Here is a 14422-nt window from a genome sequence, read left to right on the forward strand (position 1 = left end):
ATAATAATAATAATAACAATAATAAATTAAAAAAAAGAAAAACCCTTTCTGTCTAAATGCAGTTTCTCAATTCCAGTAGTGAGGACCCACCGCGCTGTGTATCTGCATTCAAGACTTGCACACAAATCCCATCTTTAGTTACATGAGGGCGTTACGACTGATAGGCAAGGTATGTTTTTTTTTATGGGTAAATACAAAAAAAGGTCCTGTCTGCTGCATCCCAAAAGGCTTGGCGAGTGAAAACAACAAGTTCTGTCAAGTTCTGAATGATAAACACATAGGGTTTAACTTCTATTCATAAGTAACGTGGGACTTAGAGATTCAGCAATAATGCTGTTTGATCTGAGCACTAGACATAATGTAATAATAACTTAGACTGATCGATATATCATCCATTCTGTATTTGGATCTCTCTCTCTCTCTCTCTTTCTTTTCTGTCCATCTTATGATCTCACGCACTTTTCAGTGATAGACCTTTATTCAATGTTAAAAGGCTTTGACCCCGGAGTTTAAAATAGACGCGGTGGAGATTGACATTTTCACAGCCTTATGACATCACGTCTGTAACACGAGGCCATAGAGTGAGCACTGACTGAACCTGGAATGTTCTGCAGGTGAACACGACTCTCATTGGGTGCCAAAAGCACTATAAAAGGGTGTGAGAAAACGTAGCTTCGCGTAATCGTTGCCCGATTAACGACAAACAGAAAACACAGCCGGGGACTGTCGATTTTAGTCATATTGTCGCTAAAGGAAAGCTTTGTTTAAAGATGTCAGATTCTTCTACTCCATCTAAGTAAGAAAGAAACCAGAGTGATGGAGTGTAAGAGCGAGTGAAAGAGAAAGACAGAGATAGAGAGAGAGAGAGAGAGAGAGAGAGGGAGAGAGAGAGAGGAGAAAAAAAGAGAGAGATCAGAGATTTAGGATGAGTCAGGGCTGAGTCATAAGATGGATGGATGGGTGGAGAGGAGGGGGCTAATTTTTGTGGTTATTTTGGCCTCTATGTTTTTGTTGCTTGGTTTTCCCTTTCTTTCAAACAGCCAACAACTCCACATGAGCCCATCAACACCACATACTTTCAGTCCCAAATACCAGAGCTGGGTTCAGCTGTCCAAAATCCTCCTGACCTTAGTTGTTGCAAAAACCAAAAAAATGATCAAAACTGATCCATGACCAGCTGAAAGATTCAATTTGTGAATCTGGGATACTTTCCTAGGACTTTTCCAATTTTTAATCATCAAACAAACAAACAAACAAACAAACAAAAAACATTCAACACACCTTGAATTACACAAATGTTCAAAATGAACTGAGCTAGCTACGCAAAATTACTGGTGGACCATTTAAACTGAAAATTCCATTTGTCCACTGTAGCTAAGCAACTATTAAGAGCATAGCAACCATCGCTAAGGTTCGCTTTTGTTTGCGGCATGCTAGGTTTTTGTTGTTAAGTAGCTTTTGTTGATGTTTGTGGCAGGCATATCATAAACATGTTAGCTAAACTTCATCACACAGCTGAATCCTGAGGTTGTAATAAAATGTCAGAATAAAATGTATCTGCTCTTTTCTCATTGATTAGGCTTAAGTTGTTCTCTACAACACGTACTTATCTACCCCTAAATATCACATAGGATCAGTTCTAACACATCCACCTCTTACTCTTAATCACTACGAGAACAGCAGCAAGGCTGACTTCAGATCAGCTATTACATCTAAAGAAGGCCAAGAACTGAGAAACATCATCCAAATGTTTTCACTTAGATGTTCTCTGCCAATCTCAAATGGAATTCACAATGAGCTGATCCGTGGAAAGACAGTGATCCATGAGTTCTTTTGTTTTGTCTTTTCTGTTGTCATAGAGTTCTGTAGACAACTAACTTACTTAAGGCTTAATAATCCTCACAGCATCCTAACAGACGGTAGAGACAAACATTGTCAATTTCACTGGAGATTTAGGTTTAAATGTGTTCTGAGTGATCACACAGCACTGGCAGAAAGTCAGGAGAGGCAAGGAGATTGCAACGAAGGACAAATATATTTGTTATGTTTGTTGTTATTGTGATAGGAATGTGACTCCCTGGTGCTCAGTCTCTTCTGTTTCCCCTGCATCACATCCACCTTCACCGTAGGGCAGCTGCAGTTTAGTCTGTATAGATATTTGGTGAACAACGTTAGGCTGGTTATTGGCTATAATTTGTTAATATAATTGTCTGTTGTTACTTCAAAAAGATTTTGTGCAACGAACTTTTCGTTTGGACCATAGTTTATTTCATTTACAATATTTATCAACTAATATTTATTTTGAAAAACATAAAGGTATGCCCCCATTCTTGGCACTGTTGTATTTAATAAATAATATACAGATATGTACAAGGTATACTATAACAGCACAGAAACGTATTCAAACAAACAAAGAAATAAAATTTACAAATTTAGAAGCGGACGTCTGTACAGTTTCCTTTTATTTGATCAATTTTCCTCTTTATCCTTAGGCTACAAAATATATATTACTAAATATATATCGTCCTTTGAGTTACCATGGATTGGGGAAAAAAGTTCCTCTTTGTTTCTCTTTGACTTCAAACAGAAAAAGTTTACTTTCAAAATCCCCCAAGTTTTACACGAAGGCCCGTGGCGGTCCCGTGTATTCCGCACATCTCTCCAGTCTCTGGGTCTTGTAAACAAGAGAGGTGTGTTTCCCTTTAAGAAGCACCCACCGTCTACACAGCGGAGGGAGAATAAGCAGATTCCTGGAACAGCGGTTGAGGAAAAAAAAATCCACCAGCGACCTGTTTCAAGTCCCCCCAATAGAAACTGTGCCTGATTTGTGGCCAATGTTGGAGATGTAAAAAAAAAAAAAAAAAAAAAAAGAAAAAAAAAAAAAGGAAAAAAGAGAGAGCGAGGGAGAGGAGGGAGAGCGAGAGAGGGGGGAGGAAAAACACTAAAGGGGTAGCTATGGAGATCGTGCGTTTTCCTGGCTGCTTTCTTTGACAGGTGTTGAGTGGGGTAAAAGTCTTAAAACAGAATCCAGCATGTACGCCAAAGGTAAAGGAGCTGCCGTCCCTTCTGATAGTCAAGCGAGAGAAAAGTAAGTGGATTTGCGTACTGTTTAATTTACGGATCTCCAACTTTTGTAAACTGTGGCTACTGTTGTTTCAAGGTGTGTACAGTACGCGCTCGCGCTGCAGAGTGAGTCTTGTTCGGGTCCTCGTTCAGCTCTTTAACTTTTTTAGTCGGGTGTTTCTCTCTATAATTGTTTAGAAGCAAATCATATTGATGGGGTAATGCTATAAGTTTTCACACACCCCCCCTGCGGAACGGTAGTTGGTGCGCCACTCCGTTGCATCTTTGTTCAGAATGAAGTTAGGTTGTGAGATGTTTGAAAGCAAAGACAGCGGGATGTTTAAGAAGTACATACCTAGAAAGCTCTTCCAGAGATTGTTTAAGGGCAAAGATATATTTCATTAAACAGTCGATCCAGTTGTTGTTTTCTGTTTACCGGCTGATTACGGAGTTTTAACCGGGGATTTCAATGCAGGTTTTAAAACGTGGTTCAAAGTACGAGAGATGTTAGGACTCATTTCTTGTCCTTTCTGACGTTTACTGTTGAATTTGAGCATTTTTATAGTTTATCTTTAATCAACACAAACGTGGAGGAACATAACACGGAGATATGCTTGTATCTGTCTGCTTAAGTCGGAACGAGAAAGTACTTTGCTGATAAACTTTGTTACACTTTTGATGTTTTGCAACTTTGAAAGAAATCTTGGTCTCTTGGTTGCCGTGTAAGTTGACTATACCTTTGGCTGACTATAGACTGCTGCCTACCGGTGAACGGTGAGCAGACTGATAGACAGCTGTCGATCATTTAAAAGAGAAACTTATCCTATTTCACCCAAAAAGTTCCTGAAAGTGAAACTTTTCCCGAAGAATCTTTCAAAGCGGTTCATATAGGGCTTCTATTTAAAAAAACAAACAAAAAACCCCCACACATTAAGAGGTTTCCTTAATTCTGAGGGAATCTTTCGCCGATAGGGAAATTTACAGTATTCTCTGTAAATTGGAACTGACAATTATTTTTTTGTAGTTGCCATAGATCAGAGCTTGTGTATTATTTGTGGTTGCTTTTTGCAGGCGTAACACGTCTACAGTAAAACTTTTGTTTAAAACGTCATTCAAAAGCATGGTTTGGAAGCGCTCCACCTCGTCCACGCGCTATTGTTGTCTGGCAACATTAGGTGAAGACTGAACTCTGGTTCCTCATCTTGTAGTGGCTGACTTGAGTCGATTGAAGAAGCGGTGTGCAAACACTTCGTCGTAGCACTTTGCTGACCCTTTTCCACGATAAATCGTTTAAAGAGAGCGTCTTGATTAATCAGCATGCCCTGTGTTAAGTTTCCTTAACAAAACACTGTAAACAGTTGCTTTGTTTTTTTGCGGGAGGCACAAACGAAATAAGCCTCTCGACGCCAGTACGAGGCTAACACTTGTCATTTTTATTTCTCTGACCGTATTTTATGTTATGGTAAAGAGCAATGTAGAGCCGGTTTGTGGAGATGCATTTGCCACTTCCGACCACAAATCTTTCTCAATCAAGTAATTAATCACTGAGTGAGTACTATTTTACTTATTTCAATGGAAGATATGTTCCAGAATTGCCCGGGATAATTTAAACGGTGCAGTGTCTTAAGGGTTTGTCAGGGAAGATATGAGACAGCACAGTGTCAATTTTAATCTAATTAAGTTTGGCCAAATTAGAAAACAATGAGTAATCCTCTTAGGAAAGCACTTTTTCAAAACTGGCGTGGTTGGCACATGTGTGGATTCACTGAAGTGATTTTGCCTCAGCCATGCGTTGTGCTAAGAGTTTTAAGAAGCAGAAGTACTTTATTTGTCCCACACACACACACACACACACACACACTTAGCAGTGAGCAGTGAAATGCAGCCTTTGCATTTAACCTATCCTAGCAGCAGGTAGTCAGTGGGCAGCCTCCACCGCCAGCACCCAGGGTCAGGGTCACTGAGTACTAATCCTAGCATGCATGTCTTTGTGGTGGGAGAAAACTGGAGCATCCGGAGGATACCCACACAGACATGCAGCTCCACACAGAAAGGACCTGGGATGGCCGGGATTCGAACCCAGGGCCTTCTCGTTGTGAGGCAACAGTGCTAAACTGAGCCACTGTGAAGCTCATTCAGTCTCCCTTGTCACAACTTTCTAAGAGTTGTGCAGGAGAGACGATAAAGCAGTAGAAAAATTACACATTTAAGCAATGTCAGTCTTTGCGGCTCAATAAATGGATCTCTTTTATGTCTTTTTGACAAAGAGCAAAAGTTCATGCCCAAGTTACTTTTATAAACTTTCTCTCATTCCCCCCCCTTTTGTACCTTGGATTGAAGACTGATTTTTTTCCCTTGTGTCTTGTCATCTTTTGGCAGAGGTGTGAAAGCAAGGCCAGGTCAGAAAGTCTTCCGAGAGTCTGAATTGAGACATGAGGTTTTCACTGGACTTGAGGAAACATCTCAGAAGTACCAATGAACTGTCAATGATAACAGCTCCATTTCTAACTGATGAGATTATATAACCCGTTTTAAAGGAGCTGCTTTTTGAAGCATGTTTATGTTACTTGGATTGGATTAAACAGGGCACAAGGGTATTTTTGCTGGTCTGGGAAACATTTTCGTCTCAACAACATATGATGAGTGAATGACTTATTATTATGAGTTAATGAGTTTTTCTTGACAGTGCGTCTGTGGTGGGACAGATAGGCTGACTCTTGAGTGTTGGTAACAATGTCCTTGTCTTAGAACAGAATCATTCCAAACCAGCTGAATTTGATTTGAGTCAAGGGTCTGTGGCGTTGTTTATTTACTGTACGAATCAGTTGAAATTTGAAATTGTCGAATTTAACGAGAAAGATTAAAATCAAATGCATGTACTCAGGTGTTGGACACTCAGAGGTCAGAGTAGAACTAGTCTGATGTTTTGGACTGTGTATCTTTGAATTGATCGGAATTGGCATACTTTACACTCTGATTCGAAGGTTTATCAGAAACTGTTTGTGGTCTGCATATCTATGTTCTGTACAGCTCTTCATTTAATGTGTTTTTGTCCCCTCCTCTCTCTCTCTCTCTCTCTCTCTCTTTTTTTTTTTTTTTTGAAGTTTTGTTGGAGTAGCGAGGCAGCGTTTGCTGGTCTGAATGCATGGTTTTGATTTTATCCAGATGGTGCAGCCTCCTGCATTGAGGTGTTTTTGAACAACCCCATAAAGGGAAGAGCGTACGCATAGAGAAACGCGACTTTTTTTTTTCCCTCCTTCTTTTACCGCTCTTTTTCATTTGAAGAGATCGTCTGATTTCCGCAGTTTGTTTGGGATAAATGTAGAGCTCGGTTGACGGGAGATAAGCAATTAATTTTCTGATTTGTGTGACATTTCCAATGCGACAAACCCTTGTGTCGCCTTGTAAGAGGTTGGTTTATCTCTAAATATTTAGATGGTATGGTTTAAAGGCTGTAATCAGTTTTAGTATGTAGAATAGACTGGATTCCGTGCATGTGTTTGGCTATATTTGTTCCTAAAGATGATTTAGGGCCATGTTTTATCGCTACATTTTTTTCCCCCCTCAGCATCGATGTAATTGCCCCTGCCTTCTCATTTCATGAGGACAGTGCAACTTTTAAACTTTGGAGAAAGCATATACATTTGGGTCTTTTTGTTGTTGTTGCTATTGTCATTGTTGTTGTTGATGTTGTTGTTGTTGTTGTAACCTTTTCCAATCAAGTGGTCTTTCAGTGATTTATAATTTGTTTGATGGCATCTAGCCTAAGTAACTTCCTTGGCAGCATGTGTTGGCTAGACATCACCAACTTAAGTGTGTCGAAGGACTTTCCACATAGACACAGGACTTCAGCAGCTATCTTATCTCGTACTCTGCGTAAATATTACCAAGCCTGACCATAGATAATCGCCAGACATTTACCTTGACGTTTACTCTCTCCTTTGTGTCTTTTAAAATCTGCCTCAGGAGCTAAATTATTGAAGTCAAGACAAGAAGAGCTCATTTGAGAGGTTGTCTCTGTTTGAGCCGTTTTAACTCACTTTCGGCACTTTCATGTTTAAAAGGGAGATTTGACTTCGCGCCCCCGGGCAAGTTGTCAGGTGAATTCACAGGTTACGGTGGAAGGTCTTGTCGTAATATAAGCGGTCAGAGAAGAAGCTGCCACGGCTGAGGGGAGCGGAGAGGTGATGATGATGATGATGATGATGAGACGGGATTTCCTCGGGTTAGACCTGTCAGTCGTCCTCCGTGTGTGTTCCACAGGTGGCCCAATCACTTCTGTCTGTCAAGGCGAAACTTAATCTGACAATGAACAGTGTTTCACACAGGTACTTGTCTAATCTTCGGCGCTTCATCTGTCCAGGTATTGACAGGTCGGTAATTCCCTCAGGCCTCCGCTAGTGACGCAGGGACACGTAGAGGTTTCTAGAAGAAAAAGGGGCACGTGTCAGATGTGTCGTTAGCCTAGCTGTTAACAGCACAGAGAACCAAATCGTCCCTTAAGGAAAAACAATAGGATTCAGAAGAGTTAGAGTTTTTTTGAAAGTGTTTTTTTTTTCACCTCAATTGGAGGTTGTCGACTCTGCTCACCTTTCCCCTTTGTAGATCTTGATGTTTTCGCCTTCCGGTTGTGGTTGTGTATTTTCCTCCTTGGCTGACCAGTGGTCGGTCCCTTTTGGGAATACAGTTTTGCCTGTGATGAAATCCTACAACCCCACAGTCTGTGGCCAAGCTACAAAATAGTATATCTATATCTATCTATATCTATCTATCTATACAGTATATATATGTATATCCACTTTACCTGTACAAGGCAAGTCTCAGTGTGTGATTTTCACTGTGTAGCTAAAGGTTTTCCCCTCAAAGCAGAGCACAAATGAATCTCCTTAAATAATTCAGCAGTATTGAGACACACGCCTATCTCACGTAGGGGGCCTTCCTCAGAGCACACGAGATTCCTGATTTGGGAGGGGAGGGTTTGTGTGGCAGAAAGTTCCATCCCTGACACTCTCGGGGGGGAATCTGCTAGAGTCTGCTCTCCGCCGTCGAATGACTCGTGAGGTCTGATGCCTGCAGCTGGCGTTCCGGGCGTCCGATGAGGTCGTCGGTGTGCGTTATGACTCGGACGCCTGCCTGCTTTCTTGGAAGGCTAGAACTGGTCATAACCAATAACCAGGGCTGTTGATGGATGTATGGTGTGGGGATTGGCTTTGAAAGGCTGTCTTTTTAATGGGGTAACTGCCTGGCACCTGTGTTTCTGTGAATCCTCATATTCATTCTCTCGCTCTCTCTCTCTCTCTCGCTGTGTGGATGTCCTTTGGGAGTTTCTCTCCTGCTGTACCGTTCTATGCTGACTCAGTCATTGTTCTACTCTGTGACATTCAAGGCAGTGACATATTCCTCCTTCATATCCAGTGACAGGGCAGCTTTTGAGACATCCAGAACTGAAATGTTCCCGTCATCTTTTTAGCTTAACCTACCTAACACGAACAGTGACTGGGAACTTAGCCTGAGATCTGCACGTATGAGTTTGCGTCACGAGCTAGGGGCCTTGAGCTCGTCTTGGAAAAGCAATAGTCTCGATCTAGGGAAGGCTTCCTCTCCCCCCCCCCCCCAAAAAAACCACATCATAGAAGGTTCAGCTTGTTCCCGTCCCAGCTGTTGAGCAAGCAGTTCAGTGCATGACGTATGTGCATTGATTTCTGGAGGACCTTTAAATGCCTTCTGAGGTTTAGTTCAGTACTATTATGCTGTAATTACCCACAATTCATGGTCTTGCATCTCTGTTATTTGGCCGTTTTGTTTACAGTTAAGTTCAAAACACTGGGCTCGGAGAAAGATATTCGAGGGATCCCGTGGACTTTTTAGCTTAGCGTTCAAATCCCTGTGAATTATAGAGCGCTGGCTCGCCCACGTCATCTGTCAGCCTTAACCTGTAGTCAGACCAGTGCGGCCCTGGATGGTTTGTCCCAAAACCCCTCTGCGCTGGTTCTCAAGTCGTCAGGACTTTCAAGTTAATCCGACCTGCTAGACGGACCCGGGAGGACGTTGCAGAACAAAATCGCGCTTTGAAAGTAGTTTGTTTACATTAATACACTGAACGCTAGTCTTAAATTAGCGTATCTGATGTAAGACTAAGAAATAATTCAGACGTTTTGAAGAAAGATTGGATGGGTGGGGGTGGGTACGAGGACGGGGGCGGGGGGTGGGTAGGGTTTGGGGGTAGTAGTCCCTTATCAAGTTCTAACTAGCTTGAAGCAGTTCTACGCGCCATACATTCTTAATGACCGAAGAGAGTCTCGCTTCCCATAGCCAGTTTGATACAGCATATTTATATGATTATAGTAATCAGAACCCAGTTGGCTTAATGCATGCTTAATGGATACAGTGACAAAACTCGAACGTGAAGGGGGAACCGGTCAGGTCTCAGTCAGATGCTAAACTCGTTGAGTGGTCATGCACAAAAGCTGCAATTGTTTGAATTTCTCTGGATGATGGCAGGTCAAACAGTTGTTTAATTATTTATGAGCATGTCTTTGGAGTCACTCATTTCGAGTTTAATGAGCTTTCTAACCGTGTTCGGACTGTTCCGGAATGCAATGAGAACTCTACGTTTGATTTGACGGGTTTGTTACACTGGAGAGTCTTCTTCCATAGCTGCAGTTCGATGACCTTGACTCCTTTCTTCTCTGAAGCTGTGTAACAGGGGAACGACCCTCCCTTTATTTTATTTTTTTATTTTGTGTAATTTACTCTTGATCTTCATGCTTCTCTCAGAGTCTGGGGATAGTGAGGATGCTACAGTAGCAGTGTTCTCTGAAAAGACTCCAGAGGTAATCACCAGCGCGTGCGGCTAAACGTATCGGAAACTAAGTGTGAGAAAGACTCGAGAGGTAACTGCACTGCGCCGCGCTGACGTCAGACGGGACCGCCGCCCTTTTTGCCAGGGCTCCTTGTCCCTCGTCCTTTCGTCGCCTTTCGAGTCGGGTTTAGTGATTTTGGATCCAAGGTGATCCTTTCGATCCTTTTGGAGGGCTCTGACAGTTACGTTGTGGGGACGGATTGTTGAGAGGACGCGTTCTTGCGTCTCTAGCTCTGACTTTGCATCTGCTGTTTACGAACAGCATCATTTTTTACCAGTGTCCGTGTAGAATGTACGTGTATGAAGTGAGCAGTAGGTGTGACTCATCCATCCAAATGGGCCGTGCAGTGGCGGGTCGGATCGGAGGGGGGCGTCCCAAGCCATGTCTGTTGTTTTCAGAGTGGTCCTGTGCATAAAGCACTACCTTGACTGTCCTTACATTTAGACATCAGGCACAACAGGAATTCTCTCCTGAGGTACAGCAGTAGGGAGAGGAGGTGGAGGGGATGGAAATTGGGGGAGGTGGGGGGTGGGGGTCGGGGGGCGTGGAGGGGGATAATGAGGAGGAATGGGTGAAACACCACATACTTATGTTTGACCTCTCTCTCTCTCTCTCTCTCTCTCTCTCTCTCTCTCTCTCTCTCTCTCTCTCTCTCTCTCGTCCTCCAGGTTAGCTTTATATGTGTACGAGTACTTGCTACACGTTGGGGCTCAGAAATCAGCACAGACCTTCCTGTCTGAGGTAAGTGCTTTCTGCTGTCGTACTTCCTGCGGGGAGTGGACGTCAGGGGTTCAGGGCTATTGTATAGCCGTGGATGGAATATGCATTAAATGTTTTGTTTTGTTTTTTTCCTCGCCCGAAGGGTCAAATACATGTAGTGCTACATTCACTTAAACCTGACCTGTGTTTGAACCCTCTGAGAGAGAGAGAGAGAGAGAGAGAGAGAGAGAGAGAGAGAGAGAGCTGCAATGCCTCTCAACACGGGGTCTGACATGCACCATGACAAACACTCGAGGACAAAACAAACAAACAAAAAAATAACTTCTGAATGAACACTCCAAATGGTCCAAATAACCCAGGTTCTCTCACAGGACAGAGTTTTTTTTTTTTTTTTTCCTCTCGTGAGTTTTTTTTTGAATGGTGTGTTGCACAACATATGCTTTTAATACCGTGCCTCTTTATCTTGTGTGTTGGCCACTCTTCATGGTCCGTCCTCTCTCTCTCTCTCTCTCTCTCTCTCTCTCTCTCCCTCTCTCTCTCTCTCTCTCTCTCTCCCTCTCTCTCTCTCTCTCTCTCTGCCAGTGCCTTAACACACACTAACACATTGTGTTAGGTCATGTCTTGATGTCCACATTACTTGAACCGTAATGTTGGGCTAAAATACACTGAGTGCGCAGAGGAAGAAAAAAAAAGGAAAATCAAAAGACTAAAAAGCGTCTAAGGGAAAACAGAAACACACAAGAATTTGTTGGCCCCCCGCCCCCCCACCCCTTTTTTCTCTGTAGGAAACAAAACATTTGGACGAAAAGTGGTGAGTAGTCTGTCACAAGTGTGATTATAACGCAGATGGACATTTTTCTAGATCTGCACTCTGTAGCTGGGAGCTTTTTTTTTTTTTTTTTTTTTTCCTTTTTCAGATTCTCGTCTGTCTTTTTTTTTTTTTTTTTTGACTGCTCGTTGCTGCAGGTATAGTTCTCATTCACAGTCTATATGAGTGTGACTGTAGGGTTAGTACTCTCCTGCCTTAACTGAGTGCTCTATAGCGACGAAGAGGAGTTCAAACGCTTGAGATCATTTAGCTCACGAACGCTCGCTTAAACGCTGCCAACAGTTAACATCTGATTTTCTCACAACCAGAGAGAGTGAGAGAGAGAGAGAGAGAGAGAGAGAGAGAGAGAATGAGAGGTGAATAGGGACAATTAGTAAATAATATGTACCTAACCTCATGAGCTCCCTGCTTAAACCATCCCTTTTTCAAATGAAGCAAAAGTGTCTCGTTAATTTCCGTTTTTTCTCTCAGATTTTTTTTTTTCCTTTCTTTTTTTTTTTTTTTTTTTTAAAGAAAAGGTTGTGGGCCCTTGGGCCTGGCTTGAGCACAGCTGTTTTAATGATCCAAACAGAAACTGACGTCATAACGCTCAAATGTTTGTCGAGGATTTCTCTCTTCCGATCTGCACTTTTCTCCGAGTTTACTGAACATAGATGCCATTTCTAAACAGGAGGATGACTGTTCTTGGAAATGATGAAACGTTGGCCGACCCCAAGTCTTAAAATGACCGTGTTCGTTTAGAACGTGCTTTTTTAATCCTGAAGTAAACGACAGGCCGTTATGTCTGAAAATAACATGTGTGCCCGGCCACCCGTTTCGGCCTCAGTTGAGAACGTAAACTGGCTTGTGATAAATTATACTCCATTTCTTTTACATTTCTGTCTGTGCTACTGGAAGACAGAAATGCGTTCCCATAGTGACGACAATAAGGAATGGAATACGATACGAATTTCCCTCCAGTCTCGTTCGTGGAGTTTTAGTCAGTCCTGTCGTAAAAAGTTGATAAAGGTTGAAACCTGCATCACGATTGAGAAGTGTTCGCGATTTTCGGTCCTTAGTTATGCGCTGTTCATTTTAGAGGTTGATTATTGCTCAATTGATTCATTTAATTAAATAATAATAATTGTTGCTGTCCCCGGAGCCAAGCGTTGAATGCAGAGTGTAGAGTTTGAGTCACATAGATGAAGTTCAGGTTTGACAGGTGATTGCCTAATTGTCAAAGCTTTCTAGGGAAAGCGAGGGAAAGTTTTCCCACGGTTTGGCTGTTATTAGTCTGTGTCTGAACAGGGTGCAGTTCTGAATCCAAACCAAATGGGACTTTAAATACATTTTGACAATCTCGAATGAAGAGACTAATATCACTCAGGAGTCGCACTCTAGAAAAACAAACACCGTGTAAAACAATTCTCTCTAGAAAAAACTTCATGGAGGCCTGCATGAATGCTTTCCAAAGTTTATCGCGTACTGTTTGCGTACCAAAGCCACCCTGTTATAATTTACCTAAACAGACAGTAGAAGTTTTCAACGCTAAAAAAACAACTCATAGGTGAACCATGGTGTGTTTTTGTTCAGTGCCACTTTCTTGTTTTTTTTTTTTTAATGTTTGTAAAGGCTAAAAGGCTGTGTCACAGACAGCCACTCCTGATGTTTCTCGCAGTGTTAATTAGTGAAGCGTTTTCCTTCGGTTTACTGCGTCTTCTATCGACTGCCTGGCCACCTCCAGATCTACTGATGCAACGGCCTTATTCAATTAGACCAAACACACTAGTCAGTTTCAAGGCCTCTCTCTGAAGTGTGTGTGTGTGTGTGTGTGTGTCTCACACACACACACACACACACACAGACGCACGTTCGTATGCAGGTGGGGGATTTGACTCTCTGTGGGTGCTCAGAAGGAAGGAACACCTGTGTAGGGGTATCTAATGAGGGAGCAGTCACCTGTGTGTCGCTCTCTCTACCTCTCAATTAATCCCTCGTTCTCTCTCCTCTCACACTCCGCCCTCCTGAGGCCTCCCGGCACTCCGAAAATCATTTACTGCGGCCTCCTTAACACACAACGCAGTAAACACACTATCAAAACAGAGCAAACTGGCACCTAAAACACACGCGTTGGTGTTTTAAGGGTTTTTTTTTGTTTGTTTGTTTTTTTTTTGTTGTTGTTGTTGTTGTTGAAGTTACAAAAACAGAAAACATGTAGGGAAGCGGAATGCAGATGATTCAGTCAGGTCGAATATGTTTTGTGTGGCTTCCCTGGCAGTGCCTTTGTTCCATTGGTTTACGTGTCGTCAGACTGTAATTTATGTGTTGTATTACACCATGCTATTAGTATTGATAGTAATTGTAGTTGTATTGAATAAACTGTAGTGAATTGTAATTTGAAGCAGAGATGGACTCTGTACATGTTCTCTGGATATTTATGTCATAACATTTATATTTAAGAGTTTCACGGATGCTTTTGTCCAAAGTGGCTTACAAAGAGCACAACTTCTCACTTCTCATCACCTCACCTCTCTCTCTCTCTCTCTCTCTCTCTCTCTCTTGCTCTCTCAGATACGATGGGAGAAGAATATCACATTAGGAGAGCCTCCTGGATTCCTCCACTCGTGGTGGTGGTATGTATAGATTCTCTATTCCTTTAAAGCATTTATCTGTCTGCCTGTGATCTGTGTTCTCTCACCACTTGCCCTGGCCAATGAGCAGAGAATGACTTTGACCTGTTGATCAATGAGGAGAGAGGCTTTCACAAGTTGACCAATGAGGAGAAAGGAAAGGGTGTTTTGTTTTAAGGACCTACCTGATGACAGATGGTCATCGTTCATCTGTAGATTGTGCAATGCTGTGTCTAAACACAAACCTCACATCTGCCTGTGTTCAGAGAGCATCTCCCTTTGCTGAGCATCTTCCTGGTTAAGGATTAAGGGCTTTTATTGGCCTTATTTACTTTCCC

The 14422-nt window shown here is 42.3% G+C and overlaps 1 protein-coding gene across 6 annotated transcripts in view; it reads left to right on the plus strand.

Annotated features, from left to right (window-relative positions):
* Positions 1-3032: 3032 nt before the first annotated feature.
* Positions 3033-14422, plus strand: part of ssbp4 (single stranded DNA binding protein 4) — a 64530-nt gene continuing 53140 nt past the window's right edge. For all 6 annotated transcript variants that reach the window (XM_030783876.1, XM_030783877.1, XM_030783878.1 and 3 more), the window contains exons 1-3: positions 3033-3088; positions 10595-10667; positions 14026-14087. In XM_030783876.1, coding sequence (XP_030639736.1) covers positions 3033-3088; positions 10595-10667; positions 14026-14087 — 191 coding nt within the window. The remainder of the gene's footprint in view (positions 3089-10594; positions 10668-14025; positions 14088-14422) is intronic.

This window comes from Chanos chanos, chromosome 9, assembly GCF_902362185.1.
Source record: "Chanos chanos chromosome 9, fChaCha1.1, whole genome shotgun sequence".
Lineage (NCBI taxonomy): Eukaryota > Metazoa > Chordata > Actinopteri > Gonorynchiformes > Chanidae > Chanos > Chanos chanos.